Source organism: Euleptes europaea, chromosome 11 (assembly GCF_029931775.1).
Source record: "Euleptes europaea isolate rEulEur1 chromosome 11, rEulEur1.hap1, whole genome shotgun sequence".
NCBI lineage: Eukaryota > Metazoa > Chordata > Lepidosauria > Squamata > Sphaerodactylidae > Euleptes > Euleptes europaea.
In genome coordinates, this window is record NC_079322.1 from 21,005,376 (window position 1) to 21,030,083 (window position 24,708).

A 24,708-nucleotide genomic window follows, 5' to 3' on the forward strand; every position below is an offset into this window, starting at 1 on the left:
ACATTGCTAGTGGTAGCCAAGTGGTCTTTCAGGGAAGCTTCTCCAACATGACTAATCTCCTCCTTCAGAAAATCCTGTTCAGCTCACACGCTTCCCCAGAACACAGTTTTAGAACTACTGATAAGAGGAATTCTCCTTATCCTACCCCAATCATGGGGTTTTTGGACCTCCAGCACAAACACAACCTCAAGAACCAGCATTGTGTAATGATTAGAGTGGGATGTGGGAGACCCAGGTTTGAATCTCCACTCTGGCATAAAAATTCACTGAGTTACTATGGGCCAGTCACTCTTTCTAAGTCTAAGGGCACTTTCTGACATGCAGAATCATGCACTTTCAATCCACTTTCACTGCACTTTAGCGATTGTTTGTAAATGGATTTTGCTATTTCACACCGTAAAATCCATCTGCAAAGTGCATTGAAAGTGGATTGAAAGTGCATGATTCTGCATGTGTGGAAGCACCGTAACCTTACCTCACATGGTAATTGTAGGGCTAAAATGGAGAACGGCGTTGTAAGCTTCTTTATATCACCATTGGGATGAAAAGTGGGATATAAATATCTGCATAAATAAAAGTTCAGATTCTCAACCGGGCGTAGCTTATTTCTTTACACATGCTTGACACCACAGGCCCTGAGAAGTCTCCGCAAAAACCACACTACATGTTTTCCAGGCTTCATGTGGCCACATCATCCCTTGCATCGCTATGGGTAGAGTCCAGAGCTTCCTCATCGAGTTTTAGCTGTGGCTGTATCTGTCACAGTTTAGCTGTGGCTGTTATCTGTCCCACGCCTATCCATCTCATACTATGACCAGGGCAAATTATCAGAGAAGCAACAACCAAGGTATTTCCAGATGAAACAGCGGAGCCCACATGATATTCTTACTCCGATGTGTTTTGCTGGTCACATCATGCTTCAGGAGTGTGCCACTGTTTAGAGGCCTTAGTACGAAGATGACTAAATTGAGTAATGCTGTTGCCGTCATTGGTGGGCATGATTTAAGCCCCTCTAATAACTGCCGAGAGAGGAAAGTGTTCCAATATTCATGGGAAAGGCAAGACAGGATTGTCTGTCTGAAATTAAACGGGGGTAAGTTAAAACCCCATTCTAAAAAGTGCTTGTATTTCATATCTCACTCTTCAATGAGATGAATATTAAATCATAAATAAAGGGGGCCGCTGACAGCTGCGGTTTAATTTATATCGCCATAAAAATGGGGCATTCTCTTAAAGCGGAGCTGCTCATGCATCAAAAATGACACATGCCTCGGAGCACTGTTTGGCTAGCGGAGAATAAACGGCTGCTCCACCAGCAGTGTTTCCTTATTACAATTAAATCACAAACGGAACTCTGACAAGCCTGTCAGAGCGAGCGAGATTACATTGAAATTCAGGCAATAAAACAGTAATTTCCTAATTTCGAATCCTGACACACATATTTCACGTATCCTTTCTTTCTGAGCAGCCGTGCTTTGCAGAGTTTATAGGGCCAAATAAAAATATTTGTTTTGCTTTTGTGTACAGATTTTTTTTTTTTAAGTCTGTATCCAGGGTAAAGTCCCTGGAATTTCTGGACCCAGTTAAGGCAACTTTTGTATCTTTCCGACTTGGTTCTTTTTCTCAAATCAGCACTGCTGTCAACATAGTCTTCAGCTCTCCCTTATTCTCCGGCTCTCCTGCTTGCCAACTCGAATCCCAGCTGTTGCCAAATTCCAAACTGGCAATTTTGTGGAGTGGGGGAAATCCAGCCAATTTCACAATGCTCATTTCTCTCTCTCTCTCTCTCTCTCCCCCTCTCCCTTCCTTCCCTGCTTACTTAAATATTTATTCCCCTGAAGGGACCCAAAAAGGCTTACAGCAAAAGGGGGAAAATGCAATTTAAATAAAATGAAAACAACCAGTGATATTTATTCTGGTCACCCTAGGTCGGGGAATGCATATCCCAGATCTGGAGCTGGGCATGGCTGATCTCAACAGACCTTGGCCTTCTCCGTCATGTGGGTGGGCATCGGACTAGCACAGGTTACGGTGCTCCCACTGGTCTGGATTGTGAGAGTCAGAAGCAGTTTCCAGAGCTGTCTGGAAAACTGTCCAGTCTCTGAAAATGACAAAACCACGCAACAGCTCTTAACAGGGTCAACAAAAATAGGACAAAACCATGTGCGAGGTTTCCAGTTATCCACTTGCAGACTGTTTTGGGGTGGAAAAGAGCAAGAGTCTAGAAGCACCTTAAAGACTAACAAAATTTCTGGTAGGGTGTAAGCTTTCGTGAGCCACAGCTCACTTCTTCAGATACTTCTTCAGCTGTGGCTCACGAAAGCTTATTTAAAAAAGCCCGATAATGGAATCAGTGGCCTGATGCTTCCAATAGTTATTTGGGGTACAATGGAGTTTGTGCAGCTTTTGAATGGTAAAAAAAGGTAAAGGTCCCCTGTGCAAGCACCGGGTCATTCCTGACCCATGGGGTGACGTCACATCCCGACGTTTACTAGGCAGACTTTGTTTACGGGGTGGTTTGCCAGTGCCTTGCCCAGTCATCTTCCCTTTACCCCCAGCAAGCTGGGTACTCATTTGACCGACCTCGGAAGGATGAGTCAACCTTGAGCTGGCTACCTGAAACCAACTTCCATCGGGATCAAACTCAGGTCGTGAGCAGAGCTTGTACTGCAGCTTACCACTCTGTGCCACCAGAACTTTATTTAGTCTTTAAGGTGCTACTGGACTCTTGCTCTTTTCTACTGCTATTGACAGACTAACATGGCTACCCATTGTGATCTATCTCTATGTTTAGGGGTGGTACATGATGTTTGTGTTTGGATTTTTCTCTGGACAAACATAGCATCATGTCTGAAGCTAGTACTCAAGAAAGCAAATTATTAAGTAGGTAATGCTGGTGTAAAGTAGGAATATCGTCAGATTAGGGCCTGTTAGGGTTGCCAACCTCCAGGTGGTGCCTGGACATCTCCCAGAATTACAGTTGATCTCCAGACTGCAGATCTCAGTTCCTCCGGAGGAAATGTCTGCTTTGGAGGATGGACTGTATGGCATTCTACCCTACTGAGGTCTCTCCCTAGACTCCAGTCCCAAAACTCCAGGAATTTCCCCACCTGGGATTGACAACCCTGGTCTCTATAGCTTAGGCTGAGCACAAGATGAGCTGTTGCTTATAATGGGGTCTTCTGCATCTTCAATTGAGAGTGTGCAAATTTTGAATTGCAGGGGCTTTGCATCAGTTACCAAGTGCAAAGCATGGACAGGCTGCATTGTTCAGCTTCGTTCTCACTGTGGCAAGGGCCTGACCCTTTCCTAGCCAGTGTTTCTGTGCGTTTCAAAGGGACTTGACAAATCATGTACACACATAGATTAGTCATCTGTACATGATAAAAACATTGTATGAAAGATCAAGCAAGAGATCATCGATCTAGACATTTTCTGATTTCCTATTTTGGGGGAGCAGGCAGTCAACCCAGCAGCAGCCATCTACTAAACTACAAACTACAATGTTGTGTTTAAAAATGTTGTGAAGTTGGCTAAATGACCAGTAGGGGGTATGCTATAACCTGCTAACACATAAGTTTAGTGTTGTACTTTTAAAGTGTTTTGTGACCATTTCCTTGTGAGATCCCGATTACTTTAGATTCAGAGGGTAGACATCTTGGTCTGCTGTACCTTTGCCTCCTGACTCCCTTTTTTGCAACACCCATCGCACCTTCTGACTGGGATAGAAGGGATCTCCATTCCTGCTTGTATTTGACGAAGGGAGCTTTGACTCTCGAAAGCTTATACCCCAAAATTCTTGTTGCTCTCTACCAGTCTCGCATCCAGCTCTGATTACTTTAGTTCATTCATATACATGGAGCACTGAAGGAAGTAAAGTACATTTTAGGGAAAACTAATTGTGGAGGGTCAAACGATAAGACATACCGTAATCTGCTGCAGTTGTCTTTCAGACTTTGTGCCGATTGATAGAGGGTGTATCACTTTTCCTACTGAAGTAGAAGGTAAAGTTCTTCATTGTTTGACAGATTTGGAGTGAACTGATTATTCTAAGGGGTTCTTCCAGTTGCTTAAAGGGAATCTAGTTCAGGGGGGTCGAACTCATTTGTTATGAGGGCCGGACCCCGGGCCATGCCTCGCCAGCCCAGATCGAGAGTGGGCCGGGGGTGGTGGCTGCCTCGGCTGCCTCGCGGGCCAGATAAGAGCTCTCAAGGGGCCAGATCTGGCCCCTAGGCTGTAGGTTTGACACCCCGATCTAGTTGGATGAGGGAGAGGGGTGGGAATCTTCACAACAGAGGAAGGTTTTGTAAATGTATAAAAAAGAAACTTAAAACACATTATAAAAATAGACTTGCTACATTTTTTAAAAGCTTTTATCATTAATGCTGTCAGCTTATGAAAGTGTCACCCTTTCCTCCAGCCTAAGGATCCTTCTCCAATTCTGCTGGAGGAAGAGCCACTTAAGCTGAAGGAAGGCCTCCCACTTTGCTGAGCAGAGGGATGGACTATTCTCCGTGGTTCTCTGTCTTTTTGTAGTCAGTCATGGCCAACCAAACTGGAAAATTTGCTTTGGCTGTAAGCAACTTCCCTGAGAGTTTGACCCCTCCCTTTCTTTTCCTTGTCTAATTTCTCATTTTTCACTTTCCGGGAAACAGAAGTCCAGCTTTCCAAGTAGGGTTGCCAGGCCCCTTTTCACAACCAGTGGGAGGTTTTTGGGGCGGAGCCTGAGGAGGGTGGGGTTTGGGGAGGGGAGGGACTTCAATGCCATAGAGTCCAATTGCCAAAGCAACCATTTACTCCAGGTGAACCGATCTCTATCAGCTGGAGATCAGTTGTAATAGCAGGAGATCTCCATCTAGTACCTGGAGATCTATTTCCAAGGAGTATTTGTTAGAGTGGAACCATCCTGTTTTGTGTGGACAAAATCGAACCTTGCTGTACTTTGCCCTACAGAGCCTTGTATCCTATGAGGACAGCAATAATGGTCATGATAAATATGGGGGCTTGTTTCCACAGCTACATGTTTTGGGGGAGGAGTCGAACTCACCTTCGGCTTGCCATTATTGGTGACAGTGCTGGGTATGTGTCATTGCATCCGGATCTGCCCCAAATTCCACTTTTAAGGAGACTGACGGTGCAAGTCTAAAGAAAGTTACTCCAGTAGAGTTACTCTGCTTAGGATTGCACTGTTTGCTGTAATAGGCCAGACACTTCCATTCGTTTAAAAATGCAGCCCATAATTTCCCACTTATGTGTGTGTGCCTGTGTATATAGATGTACAGATTCAATTATCCAATTAAGCTCCAGAAAGAAAAATTAGACTCTTGTGTAGATGTTTTTTGTTTGTTTTTTTGCACTTTATTATGTTTTTCAATGGTTAGAATTATGTGTCCTAGGCAAAGGCTGATTATGTTGTCCAAGGTAATGCACACATAGAGAATTAATATTTCTTGGCTATTTCCTGTTCTTGTTTAGTTGCTGTGTATTGTTTGTAGCCTTTGGATTGCTAGGTGATGTGGTTTAATGTAGCCTTGTACAATATTTCTTGCTAACACTACATCAATCTTTTTTTCCTGCAAATATGTTTAGCTACAGAAATAATCTCCTTTAAATGGATTTTGTGAGTTGGTTCAATTGTTGAAGGAAGGTCCAGTTAAATTTTTTAAAGTTCCATTTCAGAAACATTCGACCATTATTCAAAAGGGCAGCCAGTAACGGCAAATGTCATGCTCACCGTGCAGGTATGAGTGACATACCTTTATAATAGGTTGGGAGGGAAAAAAACCCTGAAATTGTCTTAATTAGTTTGCACTGTAGTTCAGCAGAAAGGTTTCATTTTTCTGACAAGTCAGATAGCACCCAGCCATTCCAAATTTATTCCGAAGAGTACCTAATCTAATCAAATTGATTTAAGAGAGAACTAATGGTCGTTCTGTAAGTCAGAAGTTACAGATACCTAGAGCAATTGCTTCTTTATTTCCAAAGAATACCACTATTAGGTTTTCAGGAATAAAACAATTTATTTCACTATTAATTGAACATTTGTTTCCTGATTAATCAGCTACAAATTTAATTGACCAGTGTTTGTGTTTTGGAAAACCTCGTATTGCTACAGTTAATTTTCTGTTGTTTTGGTCGCTTAGCATATTACATCTCATTTATATTGCACTAATTAGCAAAGAAACAATTTGTATTAATGTGGTGTATGTAGATGGATTGCTCTTGAACACTGTGATCAAGAATAGCACATGGAAACATAGTAAGATGTAAGTTATTTTGGCAGTAACCTCATAGACATTTCAATGACAGTAACCCAGTTTGGAATAGCATTGTAGGGCCAGCATGATGTAGTGATTAAGAGAGGTGGTTTGGAGCTGTGGACTCTGATCTGGAGACCCGGGTTTGATTCCCCACTCCTCCACATGAGCGGTTGAGGCTAATCTGGTGAACTGGATTTGCTTCCCCACTCCTACACACGAAGCCAGCTGGGTGACCTTCGGCAAGTTACAGCTCTGTTAGAGCTCTCTCAGCCCCAACTATCTCTCAGGGTGTCTGTTGTGGGGAGGGGAAGGGAAGGTGATTGTAAATTGGTTTGAGTCTCCTTTAAGTAGTAGAGAAAGTCAGCATATAAAAACCAACTCTTCTTCTTCTTCTAAAGTAGCTGCTCCCAACAATCCTAGATAAGGCTACACAGGCTCACAGCAATTACTCGTGTCCTTTCAATTGCTAAATATTCTTTATGATGCTCCAGAATGAGTAATTGGCAGGAGAGCTTTACTGGTAAGCTCCATGTTGTCCAAAATCTTACAGAAAGTGCAGTCTGGACTTTCGTGTCGATTGGGAATGGAAACCAGACGAAATACTGAGACAGGATTATATTCTTCCGTGTCTTAGATCTTGCTGCGGGAGGGATGCAAGAAGATCCTCGTAGCTGACTCGCTGTCCTTGCTGAAAAAGATGCACCGCACGCAGAAGAGAGGAGTCCTTGTGGATGGTATGTACAACACACCTTTGAAGATTGCTAACTCGAAAGGTTTTCCAATATAAACCTGCCAGCAACAATTTCAGAGGCTGGGGGGAGGGGGGCATGGTCAGTGGTAGAGCACCTGCTTTGCATGCAGGAGGTCCCAGAGTCAATCCCTGGCATCTCCAGCAGCAGCAATGATCAGGTATTTGATGCCAAGTGAGAGGATTAGTAGAAAGTATTAGTACCACATAATAATAAACATTCAGGTCACTTTTGCATGGTCGGTTCAGCCTCCTTCATTCCCTGTTTCAGCCAGGATCAAGTTTTTGTAAATGCACGTGACCTCATTCCTTTTCGGCTCAACCCCGTTTCAACCTTAAATGAACTCGGCTTTTCCCATTCCTCTTCCTACCCGAGTCAAACTGTCTTTCCTTGCTCAAACCAGATTGAAAGAGCATGCATATGCCTGCCTCGGGTTGAGCTTCCCTCCCCCTTTTCCAAACCCCTCTTCTGTTCTGTTTGCTGATAGCCATATAAGGGAAGCATAGAAGATTGGCATCTCTCACAGCCAATCACGAAGAAGTGTGTAAAGATGCAGGGAGGGATTCAAGTGCTTCCTGCTTCCTGGGAGCTCTTTCTGAGAGAAAGGCTTTTTTTAAAAGGAGGCTTGGATTTCGCCCGCCCCCCTTTCAAATGGCTCCATTTTTTGTTCCTAAAATGCTTTTTTATGCGGCAGTTGGGTCTGGGGGGAAGGAGGTGAGCCAATTACAGAGCAGCAATTAAAGGGGTGGGACTTGATTTGATCTTGGGAGACTGCTTTTCTATTCATGCTGTTCTATTCATTCTATTCGTGTTTGCGGGCTTCCTAGAGGCACCTGGGCCATGTCCGCACTGTGCATTTGCAGCTCCAATTTCCGTGGGCTTTCCTTGCATGTTCCCACTTCATCTCACCCGAAGGATTCCGAGAATGTCTCCAGAGCGCAATTTCGCCGCGTTAAGCGCATCCGCTTATTCGTCGAATTAAAAAAATAAAACGTCTTCCACACCCGGTGCCTTAAAGTGGGAACATGGAATGTGTGTTCAATCCACTTCCTGCTTCCATCCAACCCCCACACTCCCCCTGCCTCCCTTACTCACGCTGGACCAATCGCCGTCCTTGCTTGGAGCGCCGACTGGGCATGCATGGGAGCGTGCCGGTCTTCGGGCTTATCAAATGCAGCGGAGAAAGGCGGCGCAGTGGGAACAGAAGTTTACAGTCGTTTTGGATACTTGTGTACTGGACGCGTGTAAATTGTGAGGTACGTTGCTAGTGCGTTCACGGGCCTGATTGTCCACTGTGTGAACAGACTGCTGGACTTGATGGGCCTTGGTCTGATCTAGTAGGGCCTTTCTTATGCCTCCATTAGCACACGGTTTTATCCCTGATCATTCCAGCCAATGCATACAGTTTGACCCAACCCAGGTTACTTTGATCCTGGCAGAAACAGGGAATGAAGGAGGCTAAACCGAACATGCATAAGTGACCTCAGTGTAATTCAGGCCAATTATGCCTGCTCACTTTACCCTTCTTTATTCCCCGTTTCAGCCAGGACCAAAGCAGCCTGGGTTGGGGAAAACTGTATGCATTGGCTTGAATGACCAGGGAATAAACTGTGTGCAAATCGGGGGCATGAATACAGGAAAGCAGACTCCCAAGTTCAAATCAAGTCCCACCCCTTTAATTTCTGGTCTGTGATTGGCTCACCTAGTGAGAGAACATTTCCTTCCCCCCAGACCCAAGTGCCGCATAAAAAAGCATTTTAAGAACAAAAAACAAAAAATGGAGCCACTTGAAAGAAGGGGGGGAGAAATCCAAGCCTTATTTTAAAAAAGCCTTTCTTTCTCTCAGAAAGAGCTCCCAGGAAGCAATTGAATCCCTGCCTCTTTGGCTGTGATTGGCTGTGAGAGATGCCAATCTTCGCTGCTTCCCCTGTATGGCTATCAGCAAACAGAACAGAAGAGGAGTTTGGAAAGGGGGCGGGGAAAGCTCAATGCCAGGCAAGCGTTACGCACGCTCTTTGGATCCGGTTTCAGCTAGGAAAGACCGTTTAACTCCGGCAAGAAGAGGAATGGGAAAAGCAGAGTTTGTTTAAGGTTGAAACGGGGTTGAGCCGAAAAGGAATGAGGTCACGGTCATTTTCAAAAACTTGATCCTGGCTGAAACAGGGAATGAAGGAGGCTAAACCTACCATGCATAAGTGACCTCAGATAGTCTGGATAAAAGTGTCAGTATATCTTTAAACAGTTTTTGCTTTGTAATAAACTTATTTTCTATTAAAATTTAAGGATGAGTTTCTAGAATGAAATGTGATGGTACAAAATTATTTAGACCCGCTCCAAAATGTAACTGATGAGGATCTTGTGGCAAGTGTTGTATGTTGTATGTGTTGTTTTATGTTGTTTGAAACATAAAAATTTAATTTTAAAAAAACCAATGATCAGGTATTAAGTGGTGTGAAATACCCCTTCCTGAGACCCTGGAGAGCTGCTGCCAGTCATAGTAGACAGTGCTGACCTTGATACACCAAGAGTTGTTGTCAATATAAAGACTGTGTCCATGTGAGTTTGTCTGATTCTTTCCCCGCCTTTATCATGGGCAGCATGATATATAGCCCCATCTCCTCATATCTCGGAAGCTAAGCGGGGGCGGTACTTGGATGGGAGACCACCAAGGAAGGCTCTGCAGAGGAAAGCAGTGGCAAACTACCTCTGCTTCTCACTTGCCTCGAAAGCCCCTTGCTGGGGTTGCCAGAAGTCAGTTGCGACTCGATGGCACAAATGTACTTATTACACTATGTGCTTGGAGTGGTTGCACTAATCTCCCCTTGATCATCCCTGTCTGTGCTTCCCGTTGTTGTTTCCCTTATGACAAATTTTAGATTTAGGCTCATTAAGCCAAACGACAGATTTTAGATTTAGACTCATTAAGCCAGAGACCTGCCGCTCTGGACTCTGTAATGGGTAATGGACATTGATAATTTTGTATAAAATAATAATGCTGTGAGCCTCTTTGATCTGTGCTGGTCAGTGAACGGAGGTCCTTTCATCTTAGCAGGGCAGCAACCTAATTACCTATTCAAGTGTTTTCTGGGATGGTGAAGAAAATAATAAAAGAGTCTTGAAGCAGCTTACAGAACAAATTTCTGGCAGCATGTGTTTTTGAGAAGTAGGTTCGGCTTCATGAGATGCATGACATGAAATCCAGAGTGAGCTCTGACCCACGGAATAATGAAGCTCTCTTGGTTGGGCCAGTCACTCCCTCTCGACCTAGCCCTACCTCACAAGGTTGTTGTGAAGATAAAATGAAAGGGAAAACAATGTACACTTCTCCAAGCTTGTTGGGGGAAGGGCACTACTAAATAAATAAGGTACTAAATAAATGAGCAGGTGCTACAGTAAACGAGTACCCTTTAAGATGCTACAGGGCTTTTCCTTGTATTTTGCTAGAACAGATTGACATGGCTACCCCCTCGGTGATTTTACTGTGTTATTTAGCCTGCAGAATCATTATTGGGGGTGGGGGGTAAAGGGAACCATTCACTCCTCATCTCTCATGGAGCCACAGCTGATGGTTTTTAGTGTCAAAATCCTGATCTCAGTGTTAAAGACCGACTACGCTAGTGGAGACAGATGGCAAAACGTTATTTGAACAATTCATGCTAATTTTAACTTTCTTTTTCTTGCAGAGGAGAGTATCTGTGAGGCATGTCTTTCCCCTATACTGCCTACAAGTAAGTGTATTCTATGATGAAATGACAGATGACCCCTTTGCAGCCACTATTCTTGGTGGTCAGACCGGGAGGTGGAAGCGGTGGGCCGTGTCAATCCTCCCTCCCCCATACCCAGCTTGAACGCTCGGCCAGGGCTCTCGCGTGGTGTAGTGGTTAAAGTGTCGGACTTGGATCCGGGAAACCTAGGTTAAAACCCCCACTCTGCCATGGAAGCTTGCTGGGTGACCTTGGGCCAGTCACAAATTTTCAGCCTCACTTACCTCACAGGGTTGCTGTAAGGAAAAAAACAGAAGAGAGGAGAAAATGTTAGCCGTTTTGGGTCCCCATTGGGGAGAAAGATGGGATATAAATAAAATAAACAAAATATACTACCTGAAAAGAAAATGGAATTTGTAAGCAATAGAGCTGTGCATGCCAGTGCAACAGGCCTTTCCCACTGGTGTGTAATGATCTCAGTCTCCCTGCTCACCACCGTGGTGTAGTGGTGAAGAGCTGTGGTTTGGAGCAGTGAAAATTGATCTGGAGAACCGGTTTGATTCCCCACTCCTCCATATGAGTGGCGGAGGCTAATCTAGTGAACTGGATTTGTTTCCCCACTCCTCCACACTAAGCCAGCTGGGTGACCTTGGGCTAGTCACAGTTCTATTAAGAGCTTTCTCAGCCCCACCTACCTCACAGGGTGTCTGTTGTGAGGAGGAGAAGGGAAGGTGATTTTATGCCATTTTGAGTCTCCCTTAAGTAGTAGAGAAAGTTGGCATATAAAAACCAACTCTTCTTCTTCTAAGTGGTAGAGAAAGTCGGCCTATAAAAACCAACTCTTCTTCTTCCTTCTAACCTGGTTTCCTTGGAAAGTAAGAGCTAGATAGTCATGCAGTGGAAAGAGAGCCCTCTCAATTTCACACTGGATCCCCCATCCTACTACGACACAGAGCTTTTAGCTCTGCAAAAACTGTCCTGATCCTTATGGCAATTGGCCTTAGGACCTCATGGATCCTCCCTCTGCTCCCCGCAGAAGCCCTTCCAGGGAAACAGGAAGAGAGACATTGTTCATACGTTGCCTCCCTTCCTGCCCTGTTTCCCTGGAAGGGCCACAGTGAGCTTCTTCAGGGAGCGGAGGGAAGAACCGGGATATCCTTTCCTGCCAAGCTTTATTCTGGCTCACTCCATGGCAAACTGGTTATGGGATGGGGATTACAACTTCGGGAGGTAAGGGCGATATTAAGCAAAGGATGGCTCCAAAGGCTTCCAACCATTAAATGAGAGTCTTCCTCCTGACAGAAGAAAGCAGGAAGATTCTCCAATAGAAGAAGATTCTCTCTTAGTCTTTGGATCCAAACACTACTGCCTTTTGTCTTAGTTTTTTTAAAAAGATTTGTGAACATGCAACTGTACCTTTCTGGGTATGTAGCAGAGTACAATTAAAATTCAAGGGGAAGTCTGTGTAAATGTAGATAAAGGTTTGATTTATCTAATGGGTACTCACTAGAGCCAGTGTTTGGGCTGAAATCCCAGATGGACACAGCTCAACTGGTAACCTTGAGCAAGTCACCAGCTGCATTTATGCTCAGAGGGGACTTATGATTATAGCCCCCTTGCACAGGGTACAAGTGCGATCCTCAATACTCATCGTTGGTTGGAAAGTCACTTCTTTATTCTTTTTTTTTTTTTTTTTTACTGTTGACGTTCATTGTATCTCCAGTCTCAGAGGACCATGCCTATTCTATTAGGTGCTGTGGAACACAGGCAGGACAATGCTGCTGCAGTCATCTTATTTGGGGGCTTCCTAGGGGCACCGGGTTGGCCACTGTGTGAACAGACTGCTGGACTTGATGGGCCTTGGTCTGATCCAGCGTGGCTTTTCTTATGTTCTTATGTATCTGGGAGCATAGCTGGTCCAGCAGTGGAAACTGTGCTGGCCCAGCACAGGTTTTTTCAAGAGCATAGAAGCATTAAAGGTTTAATGCAGGCAACATAGGACAGTGTGAGACCGACGCAGGGAAGCAGAAAATACGAAAAAAGCAAGGCAAGTGTGACTTGTAAAAGGCTCTTGTGTGTAAATCTGAGAATATCTTCTTAGACCCCTATCTAATAAGGGGCCGTACATCAGTATGGTAGCATCTTTGGTCAGTGTGCTTTTTATAGACGTCTGCTTACGTATTTTGCTAACGTGTCCTGTATTTTTCTCGATTCTTTGCCAGATGCGTCTGAAGCCTTCCGCGTCACCGTGTTTCACTGCAGGCACATGTTCCACAAAGAGTGTATTCCTGAACCCAACACAGTAAGGGCCCAACTTAATCTCTGCAGATTTCAGAAATTACCGTAGTCAAAGACAAAAGGACAGATCAGGTGTTGTTTTTGCCATCCGCTGAGAAGGGCATCTGTTTACTGAGGATTATAAAATAATTATAGTAATTGTCCCTAACTGGATCTCGGTTGGCGCTTGCAGGGACTGCCATAAGCGCGTCCCAAATAACCCCCTTACCTTTCAGCTCCACAAGTTTGAAAAGCTGTTTTCATTATCCAGAAATCCTGTGGTTTGCATTGAATTGAAGAGAAAGGGTAACTTCAAAGAGAAACATGGAACTTGGTTTTAACAAAAAGTCAGCATTGCGGCCTCGGAAAGGGCGATTTAACTGTTGGGTTTCGCTGTCAGATGTATTTATTGGTATAGTTTCAATGACAGCCCCTAATATCTAGGTAGATAATTTAAAAATCTGTGATGGGCCCAGCTGTAAATTTCCTGAAGGAAGGGATTTCTGGTAGTGGAACTAGTCTGAGCCACAGCCCCTCCCCAAATCAGAGGTCTCCGGCAGGAGGAAAGAATCAGTACCCCCCTTTTCTACTTACAGAAATGTTCTGCAGGATCCAAGGCTGTTTCTGGAATACATTATAATAAAGCTAAGATACCTCATCAAGAGCCCCGTGGCGCAGAGTGGTAAGCTGCAGTACTGCAGTCCATGCTCTGCTCACGACCTGAGTTCTGTCCCGACGGAAGTCGGTTTCAGGTAACCAGCTCAAGGTTGATTCAGCCTTCCATCCTTCTGAGGTCGGTAAATTGAGCTTACTGGGGGTAAAGAGAAGATGACTGGGGAAGGCTATGGCAAACCACCACATAGTCTGCCTAGTGAACGTTGGGATGTGACATCACTGCATGGGTCAGTAATGGCCCGATGCTTGCACAGGGGACCTTTATCTTTACCTACTTACCTCAGCGGAAGAGCATCTCCTGCATGCAGATGGCCCCAGGTTTAATCCCTGGAAGCTCCAATTTGAAAAAGGGGAATCAGGTAGTAGGTGATGTGAAAGACCTCACTCCTGAGCCCATGAAGATAGCTGCTGCCAGTCAGAGTAGACAATACTGACCCTGATAGACCAGTGGCCTGATTCAGTGTAAGGCAGTTTTGTGTGTGTGTTTGTGCCCAAGGCACATACTTGGTAAATGGTGGAACACAAGAGATTTAACCACCATGTGGAAAAGACCAGCAGGTCTCTGAACGGCCTAATCAACAGCAGTTTTCTCTTGGGCATTTCTCTCGAGTCACAACCACCCCTTTTTCTTGAACTGGCTGTAGAGGTGAAATCACAAAATGTCCATGTATATAAAATTCCTGCCCTTATTACTATCCACCCCCTTCTACAGAATTCTGGGCGCTGCTAAGGTAACTCTTTGGAAGGGTGCCAGCTCTGGGTTGGGAAATTCCTGGCGATTGTGGGGGTGAAGCCTGGGGAGGGCGGGGTTTGGGGAGGGGAGGGACTTCAGTGGAGTATAATGCAATAGAGTCCACCTTCCAAAGCAGCCATTTTCTCCAGATGAAGTGATCTCTGTCGCCTGGAGATCGGTTGTAATCCCAGTAGGTCTCCAGCCGCAACTCCCTCTTTTTCCCCCTATTCTTAGACCAAGGTCTTGAACAATAAAGCCATAAAATTTAAATAAGACCCATCTCTAAAAACACTTCCCTTCGACTCTTCTCTGCAGCCTCCAAACAAAAAAGCAACAAAATAAGTAGAATCCTCTAAGAGGAACTGAACCTTTTGCTCCAAAGTTGCTCAAGAAAACACAGGCCATTTGTTAAAACATGGTATAATCCATTTTAGACTAAGTCGGTACACGGTAAGGACAATGCAAAAGGATATGTACCAAGGAGTCCACTGACTGAAGAGGGCAGGGACACAGCCAGTGTAAAAAACGGATCTTTAGCATACGGCCCAGTAAAACCATTGAAAAAGGGAGGTTGGCAACTCTGCTCTTTGGGCCTCCGCCATAGCGCGCATGCGAGTGCTCATGTCTTTGTGTCTCAGCCCCATGTCACCAGCAGTAAGAGCATGCCGCTGTTTCTCTGGTCTTCGTTTCTTCCTTGTACATAAATTTCTGCTAAACAACATTGCTGTAACATTTGTTAACAACATTTCTACTCTAATCCCGTCATTTTATGCTGGGGGAGACTTTTTTCTCTCATCTCGGCTTTTTAAAAATTCATAATTCCCCAGTTCTGCTTTGCATGCCTTCATTGCCAGCAACGTAATAGACTTCACGAAAGTAATCCTGTTCTGCTTAATTTCCAGATCTCGTCGGTAAAGTTCTGTAACATCTGCAGTGCTAAGCACCGAGGGCCTGGCAGCGCCATCCTGGAGATGAAAAAATGACCTTCCCTGGCATGCCAAGAATCTCCACTCCCCTCTCTCTCTCTGTGTATCTGTTTTAATGTGGCACAGAGGAGTGATACTTCGTTTGTTAATGCCTGTATCTATTTAATGTTGGCTGGGGAACATGCAGATGGGGTGTCTTTAAATCATCCAGCCCACTAATATTTCCTGCGCTGATCCCTAGCAATAAAAAGGCAAAAAATATTTCAGTGTCTCGTCGGCCGATGTATAGCTGCGGCACAGTTCAGAGTTGGTCGTCTGTATGTTCGTCCCGTTAATGAAAACAGTAAACCTAGTTGTAAAACCTCTTTGGAGTGTTCTGTTTACGAGATGGTGTCTAGTTTGAAAATTCACATAGGCAGATCATGAGAGGGAGGGCAGGAAGGGTTGTGTCAGTGTTTGGCTCTAATGGCTGTTTCTTACATGCCCAGGGTAATGCCAATCACCAGTTTGGGGTCAGGAAGCAATTTTCTTCCAGGCCAGATTGGCCAGGGATCCTGGAGGATTTTTTTTTTTTGCCATCTTCTGGGCATGGAGTAGGGGTCACTGGGGGTGTGGGGGGAAGGTAGTTGTGAATTTCCTGCACTGTGCGGAAGGTTGGACTAGATAGCCCTGGTGGTCCCTTCCAAGTCTATGATTCTAATATAGTTTGGTCTTTCTGCATTCAGGAGCATCTGGTTCTCGCTCACTACATCTTAACGATCTACTGCATTTTTTTTATCCTAACCATTCAGAGTGGCAAACTCCTCCATTTTACCGTCACAAGAAGTTTGCGAGGTAGGCTAGGCTGGGAGAGTGTGACAGGCTTGTGATCACCCTGTGAGATCCATAGCAACCGCAAATTTGAACCTAGGTCTCCCCTATCCGAGTCCAGCACTCCAGCCACACTGTGGCTAACATCCTCGGTCCACCTGTCTTTGGGGACATTTTAGCTGCCTTCTGAGGATTTACAGGAAGTTGCGAAAACTGTGTAAGAGGCAGCACATGCCCGAGAATAACAGCAACATTGGAAAGACTCTACTTGATCAGCATCTTGTTTCCTATGGTGGGCGGCCACTTGGCTCTGGAGAGCTTGTAATAGGAAGGCTGCAGCACTTCCCCTGCTCTCAGTCCCTATAATTTGATATGCAGAGGTATACACGGCCTCTGGATTTACAACTTCCACTTTGCTATCATGAGCCCTGTGGCACAGAGTGGTAAGCTGCAGTACTGTAGCCAAAGCTCTCATGACCTGAGTTCGATCCCAAAAGAAGTCTGTTTCAGGTAGCCGGCTCAAGATTGACTCAGCCTTTCCTCCTTCCGATAAAACAAGTACCCAGCGTGCTGGGGGTAAAGTGTAGACAACTAGGGAAGGCAATGGCAAACCACTCCATAAATATAGTCTGCCTAGTCAACATCTTGATGTGACGTCACCTCATGCATCAATAATGACCCGGTGCTTGCACAGGGGACTACCTTTACCTTTAGGAGCAGAGTGGTAAGCTTCAGTTTTGCAGTCAAAGCTGTGCTCACAACCTGAGTTCAATCCTGATGGAAGTCAGTTTCAGGTACCCAGCTCAAGGTTGACTCAGCCTTCCATCCCTCCAAGGTCGGTAAAATGAGTACCCAGCTTGCTGGGGGTAAAGTGTAGATGACTGCGGAAGGCAATGGCAAACCACCCCATAAACATAGTCTGCCTAGTAAACGTGATATGACATCACCCCATAGGTCAGTAGTGACCTGGTGATTGCACAGGGAACTATCTTTACTTTGCTATCATGGACATACTTCCTAGCAAGGAAAAGACATTTGTGTTTAAATGCAAAAAAAAAAAAAATCCCTTTAATTCTCAGACTCTCCCCTTGGATGTGCCTTATAATTGTTTGTCAGGATTAAAGGAGAGTCTAAGATGAGTAACCTGATAGTTCACACAACCACACAGTCAACAGAAAATAGCTGACCCTGCAATTTAGATGGCTGAAAAGGTAACAGCAGAATTCAGAAAAAGAACGGCCCTGGCGAATGGTCTTCTTGCATGCACTTCTTTCAAGTTTTATTTTTGAAAAGGTATCCCTCGAAGAAGAGAAGAGTCCGAAGGAGGGAAGGCAATGTATTGGTTTGTAGATGATAACTGGAAATTTGGCCAGTGAATGGCAGAAGGGCAGACCAGGAGATGGGAATAGATCACTTAATAGCTCAAAATATATAGCAGGTAAGGCTATTGTGCGTTAAAAGGCACACAGATCTTTGTGTTGTGAGCACACACACCTGTCTACTGTGATGGATGATTGGGCAACCATATGCATACACGCACATGCTAATGTGCCTCACCCACATGATCTGTCATCATAAAAAAGAAGCTGGATGGGTTGTGCAGGTACCACGCATGCCTTGTAGGTGTTGCATGTAGACAGCCGGTCCCATTACACACATTTGCACACATGGAAGGGGACACTCAATTCCCAGATTCCCTTAACCCTCTGCACATAATATTTACATGCCAGGGTGCCTATACGAATTGGTTCTATTTCAGATTCACATGCCATACATTGAAGGGAGGAAATTGGTATCAAGCAGGGTGGTCTTTTCCATAGAAGAAGAGTTGGTTTTTATATGCTGATTTTCTTTACCTTTTAAGGAGTCTCAAACCGGTTTACAATCTCCTACCTTTCCCCACAACAGACACTTTGTGAGGTAGGTGAGGCTGAGAGAGCTCGAAGAGAACTTTGACTGGCCCAAGGTCACCCAGCTGGCTTCATGTGGAGGAGTGGGGAATCAAACCCAGTTCTCCAGATTAGAGTCCACAGCTCCTAACCACTACACCATTCTGGTGCTATGACCAAGCATCTTGACTAAATGCCTAAGTACAATTTTACATAGTCTCAGTTTACAGTGGTGATATTGATGGGTTTCTCATTAAGCAGGTGAGTCATACAATCTCCGATTTCTACCATTAAAACAAAATACGTAGATGGGCAGAATGAAACTGATTTGGTATTCCAGTTTATCCATTCAAGCCTCTTGCCTTTAAAGCCTAGGTCTTAATGACCAATATAGCAATACGCTTTTATTGGATTACATAACCCCCGATGTTTGTGTACTGTTTCATGCACCCATTTGTCTCAGATTTACACACAAGAGCTTTTTACAAGTCACACTTGCCTTGCTTTTTTCGTATTTTCTGCTTCCCTGCTTCGGTCTCACACTGTCCTGTGTTGCCTGCATTAAACCTTTAATGCTTCTATGCTCTTGAAAAAACCTGTGCTGGGCCAGCACATTTTCCACTGCTGAACCAGCTATGCTCCCAGATACATAAGAACATAAGAAAAGCCCTGCTGGATGAGACCAAGGCCCATCAAGTCCAGCAGTCTGTTCACACAGTGGCCAACCCGGTGCCCCTAGGAATCACTAATGTTTTCTCCCGTTGCTTCCTTTTATAGGTAAATGGAATGTGCAAAATGAGTACATGCTCTGCAAATATAGTCTGGTTTTGGTTTAATTCTTCTTCATGTTAGGCATGTTATTATGGCACCAGGTTGCAGGGTTGGAACCAACCAGGTTTTCCACTGGTGAAAAAGGGAGGAGGGGGTCCCCTTTGACCACCAAAGAAAACCTATGCTGGTGATCACGGAAGCTGTATAGACAAATGCCATATGGGGCAGGGCTACTACAGGGTAGTAAGGAGAGGGAATTGAGTGACATTGAGTATAAAGTTGGCTGGCTCCAACTTTCTGTATTTGCTTTTTCTGTTTGTTGACTTGTTCACACAATGAACAATTAGAATGTGGAATTTGCTGCCAGAGGATGTAGCGATGGCCGCAAGCATAGATAGCTTTAAAGGGGGATTAGACAGATTCATGGAGGACAGGTCTATCAGTGGCTACAAGCCATGGTGACCTCCACGTTCATCGGCAGTCAACCTCTGAATCCCAGAGCCAGGAGGCAGCATCAGAGGAAGGCCTTGGTCTCTCTGCCCTGTTGGTGGACCTCCAGAGGAACTGATTGGCCACTGTGTGAGATAGGATGCTGGACTAGATGGACCACTGGTCTGATCCAGCAAGGCTCTTCTTATATTCTTATGATTACATTTTTATCCTTGCTTTCCTCCAGGGAGTTCAGAGTAGCATACACGCCCCCCCTTCTCCCCATTGTAATAAACCTGTTTACAGTATTTACACCCCAAACTCTTCTGCATTGGACATTGCAGAGAAGAATCACTATGGACAGAGAAACTTCACAGAGTAATTGTGAAGACAGAATGGAGATTTGGACCTTGGTCTTCTCCTGACACTCTGTTCCACATTGGCTGCGATGGGAAGTAACCTGCAGTTTAATATGCTCTAGTGTCACATGTTTTGAAGTATGCTCCAGGCAAAGAATTCCATAACCAAGGTGCCACTTTGAAGAAGTCCCTGTTGTTTACTGCACTTCAGATGATCAGTCAGTGGGTGCATATGGGTCTCTGAAGATGAACAAAAGGCCTGGACAAGTTCACATAGGAGAAGGTGCCCTACCACACAGATTTTTCAAAGGGTTGGCAATTGGCATCCCCATTTGTGGAAGAGAAGATGGTTTCCCACTGTTTCCTCATACACTGCAGATGCTTAAGTTGCCCTCTGGCTCTTCATGAGGGTCCGCTGACCCCCAGGAACCTTCAGGGGGGGCTGCAGTGGGCTGCAGCAGCATGGGGAAAGTCCCAGTCTATGCAGCTTGAACATAGTTGGACAGACACAAGAATCCTAGTCCAGAACCAGAAATATCCAGAACCAGAAGCAGTATTATTTGATTCAAAGCACTTGAAAAGGCATTCCCTTGTGGGCCTCTTTGGGTGGGGAGCTCCTTCAGACAGCAACAAGCCAATTTTCTGCAGCGGGTATCTTAAATATCTATCTATTGGGCCCACATTTGAAACACTGACCAGAGATGATATCACCTAAGAAAGACAGATGTCTTTTTGGAGGAGAAAAACATGACAGTTCTCTAATTAAAATTCTTTGTGATTGTTATGGTTATACAACCACAAAATCTGGCACACACTGACATTTCTGAAGGTTTGCTGTTAAGTGTAAATGTTCAGAAGCGACAGCATGTGCCAGATTCAGAGTTTTTAAAAATCAAATCTGCCATTCTGGTGCCAATAGCCAGAATGCTGCCAATGCTAAGATAAAGTTTGGGGTACCATGGTGCTCATGAAACCCTCCAAATTAGAGGGTGTGAATTCCTGCCACATTTCAAAGTGTGTGTGTAGGGGGGGGTCTATCCACATTGACTAGGAATCTGCTAATACTCTGATGAATGTGTGTGTGTGTTCGCTGGTCTTCCAGCAGGGTCCAGTTAACTATGGTGGTGTGCAGATGGACTGATGCTCAAACCAGTCTGGCACATGTTGAAGCAGAAGCCAAACTAGACAGCACAAAGATGAAAGGGAGCAGCAGTTTTTGTATGTCTTTGAGTCAGAACAGTTAAATATTGTAATTAAAGCCCACATAGCTTGACTAGCTGATTCCATGCCTTTGGATATAATATTTACCCCCCTTGTTTGGAAAGCCAAAATATAAGTGGGCTGCCAGCTTTACTAGATAGATTAATCAACTACGCTTTAGTTGATTAATTGGCATGGGCACATTTAACTGATGGGCTTTTCAATTAAGAGTGTTGTGTATTTGGGAAGGGGTTCTTTTGAGTCTGGTGTATTTCTGTGTTAGGGATGAAAAAAACCTCTGTACAGTACCATGGACAGCGATGATGCATTCTGACTGGTTCTCCCTTCTGAAAATTAAAAGCGCTTGTCCTTCTTTGAGGTTAGGCATCTATATAGAGATTTCAGCGATATGGCTATTTATTCTGTCTCCTGATTAATGGATTTTTAATGTACTGAGAATGTTAAACTGTTTGACACTCTACAAATAACGTTCTTCCTTCACAGCTAATGATCTATCTCCATGATGTGTTCTCTCCCTTGTTTTAAGATTCATAGCAGCTATTTGTGTATGTGTCAGCAGGCCCTAGAGAGACTTTGGCTTATAAAGCATAAGAATAAACAAGGCTCCTCTTATTCTGTTTCGCTGTCCTTTTAAAGGACAAAAAGGCTATTTGATTTTTTTTCATTGTTTATTTTTGTAAAAAAAAAATCAGTGCAGGGATGCACCTTGGATAGCTTGCCATTATCCTCAGAACTCTGAATTCTATGTTCATCTCTTGGCACCTGTTTTGCCAGAGGTTTCTACCAAACGGTAAAGGTTCTTTAGGATTTGGGAGCAATTAATAAAATGGAGTTTGTCGGGAGTGGGAGGATTATTAACCACACAGCAGATAAGTACCGTATATACTCGTGTATAAGCCGAGTTTTTCAGCCCAAAAAAAGGGCTGAAAAAGCCGGCCTCGGCTTATACACGGGTCAATACGGTAGGAGGAGGGAGGGGGGAACTTACCGCCGCCGCCGAGCCACCGCCATTTTCTCCCGCCAGGAGGGGTCTTGGGCAGCCTCTCTGCAGCCGCAGAGAGACTGCCCTGGCCCCCCGGCCCCCGCCGCCATTTTCCCCCGCCGGGAGGGGCCCTGGGCAGCCTCTCTGCAGTCGCAGGAAGGCTGCCCCGGCCCTCCCCGGCCCCCGCCGCATTTTCCCCGTTGGGAGGGGCCATGGGAGGCCCCTGCCCGTCGCGCCGCTACCGCCCACGCGCCTGGGCGCCTTCCTCTGGCCGGCAGCGGCCTGGAGGGGCCTCCTGCCGGCCCAGGAAGGACGCGCCGCCGCCGCTTCGCCGCCTCTCCAGGTAAGTAGGGGGTTCAGGGGCTTTTCCCCCTCCCCCCCTTGGATGGCACTGGGGTCGGGGTGGGTCGGGAGGGCCTGGGTGGCGGCGGGAGGGCGACCTGGGGCAGGGGCCCTGCACTCTAAAATGGCGGCCGCCATTTTAGAGCGCAGCATTGCGGGTAAAGGAATTTCTTATTGCCCCTCGGCTTATACGCGGGTCAATAAGAAATTCCCTTTTCTGGCCTCTAATTTGGGGGGTCGGCTTATACTCGGGTCGGCTTATACCCGAGTATATACGGTATATACAAAAGGAAAACAATGTTTATACAGCAACAGATAAGTATGAACACAAAAAAAAACCCCAATGCTTACACAGCAGCAGGTAAGTATAATAACAAGAAAACCAGGGCTTACACAGCCTAGTGTAGTGGTAGCTATTACATCACTAACTTTTTCCTGCTGCTTTTGCAAGCTCACCAAGTGTTCAAGCACTCTTCAGCTGTCAGTGTAATCTGCTGAAAGTTGCTTTACCCCTGGACAGTTAATAGAAACAGTTACAGAAAATTTAGATTAATTGCTTTTTAATAGTGGTTAAGATTTGGGATTGGCCTTCTTATCATGCTATATCTGGTGTAATTTGTATGCACTTGCGGATTGGATCATTTGTACATGTGTTGATTATCTCATATTTAGTTAAAAACAATCACTTATCTAGATAATAATCACATGATTATGATAGAACAGATTTAGAAAAAGATTAGAGTGATATTTTTCTATAAATATGCACTACTGTGATAAGCAAGTCAGTGTTCTCTGGATGAAATTCTCAGAAAAAGACTAGGTGAGATTTTTGGGTGTGTAACTTGGGTTTTTTGATAATCCCTAAAAGCAGTGAGAAAAAACATAGAACCTTGTCTGTTTTTAAACTATTACTTGCTATTATATGATTACGCAATGCTAGGAACTTTGATAATTTTAGCACTTATTTTTTTTACAGTAGTGGGGTTAATTTTTACCTGCCTTTATTTCCCACTGTCTTGAATAAAAAACTCACTCCTTACTTCTTTGTATTATCAGATTTAAAGGTTGATAATCATCCTTTAATAGATAAATCCCAGAGAACTCTGCTGCTGAGCTGTTTGCATAGGTAAAGGCATTTAAAATTATATAGTCCAAAATCAGATTCTCTAATGGGATGCAGGAGTAGAAGCTCTTATTACACCAGTGGGGTGATACCAAACAGCCTCCGGTTTGATTCCCCACTCCTCCACATGAGTGGCGGACTCTAATCTGGTGAACTGGGTTCCATTCCCCACTTCTACACATGAAGCCAGCGAGGTGACCTTGGGCCAGTCACAGTTCTCTCCGAACTCTCTCAGCCCCACCTACCTCACAAGGTGTCTGTTGTGGGGAGGGGAAGGGAAGGTGATTGCAAGCCGGTTTGAGACTCCTTAAAGGTACAGAAAATTGGGGTGTAAACATTTGATATGTGTGCTATTCAAAATTCCTCCACATTCATAAAATTGGCTGGTTAAGGACTCTGCTGTTAAAAAGGTGGAATATCCTGCATCTTGTCAGTGCCTAGAATATTACCCTACAAGAAGGGATTGGATTAATTTCCTTCCCCCCCCCAACAGTGTTTTTTTTTTGAAGAGAGGTGAGTATGCCTTGTTACTGAAGGGGTGGGATAGAATCACAACTGCCGCCAGATGTCTCCTGGTGGGTGCCAGGTCTCACAGTCCCTGCCTGAGCCATACAGTTGTTTCTGAATGGGGGTTCTCTGCAGACACATGTTGGGGATCACTGTCCAGACAAAGAGGCCTTAATTCCCTGGCCTGAAGCCCGGTTTTTCTCCCTCTTTTTGTTTTAAACATCCACACTGATGAAGAGTTCTAGATAACAGCATTCACGGTTTTTAATTTTGGTTGGTCCTAATAAAAGGTATTAGGCAAATTTGGTTGTTTGGCTTTGTTTTGGACCAACACAACTGCTCTCTGCTTTAAAAACACAGTGGACACACATCACCAAACATGTCTCACCTATTTTAAAACACATACTTGGTTGTGGATTTGTTGACAAGTTGAATTCAAGCTGCTGGTTATAACAAGTCCTTCATAGCCGAGGACCCACATACCTGAAGGATTGGCTATTCCCATATGCTGCTGTGAGCCAGTTATGGTCCTCTGCTTGCCACTTTCTAGTTGTTCCTCCAGGTAAAAATGCCTGCACAGATCAAGGAAGAAGAAATGAAAATTAATTTATTTGCTGATGACATTATGGTTATTATGACAAACCCTAAAGAAGGAATAAAAGAAATAAACATTATATTAGAAGACTTTGAAAGGTGTTCAGGGTTAAGAGTCAATATGGCTAAATCAGAAATTATATATGTCAATGTGAACAGGGACGAAAAAAAGAGATAAATAAAATTACAAATATAGGACTGGGAGCTAAAAAGTTTAAATACTTAGGTATAGTATTACAAAAGACTATTAATAGAATATCAGAGATCAATTATAATAACGTATGGAGAAAGATAGAGAAGGATATGAAAAGATGGAGAAATAAAACTTTAGGAATCTCCTCTAGAATCAGAAGTACT

General features: G+C 44.5%; 1 protein-coding gene across 1 annotated transcript in view; it reads left to right on the plus strand.

The window, feature by feature from the left end:
* The window catches only part of VPS41 (VPS41 subunit of HOPS complex), a 180,497-nt gene extending 165,097 nt beyond the window's left edge, over positions 1–15,400 (plus strand). Inside the window, exons 26-29 of the mRNA XM_056857621.1 lie at positions 6,895–6,994; positions 10,693–10,737; positions 12,936–13,015; positions 15,301–15,400. Of these exons, the coding sequence (XP_056713599.1) occupies positions 6,895–6,994; positions 10,693–10,737; positions 12,936–13,015; positions 15,301–15,381 (306 nt within the window). The 3' untranslated portion in view covers positions 15,382–15,400. The remainder of the gene's footprint in view (positions 1–6,894; positions 6,995–10,692; positions 10,738–12,935; positions 13,016–15,300) is intronic.
* Positions 15,401–24,708: the final 9,308 nt, after the last annotated feature.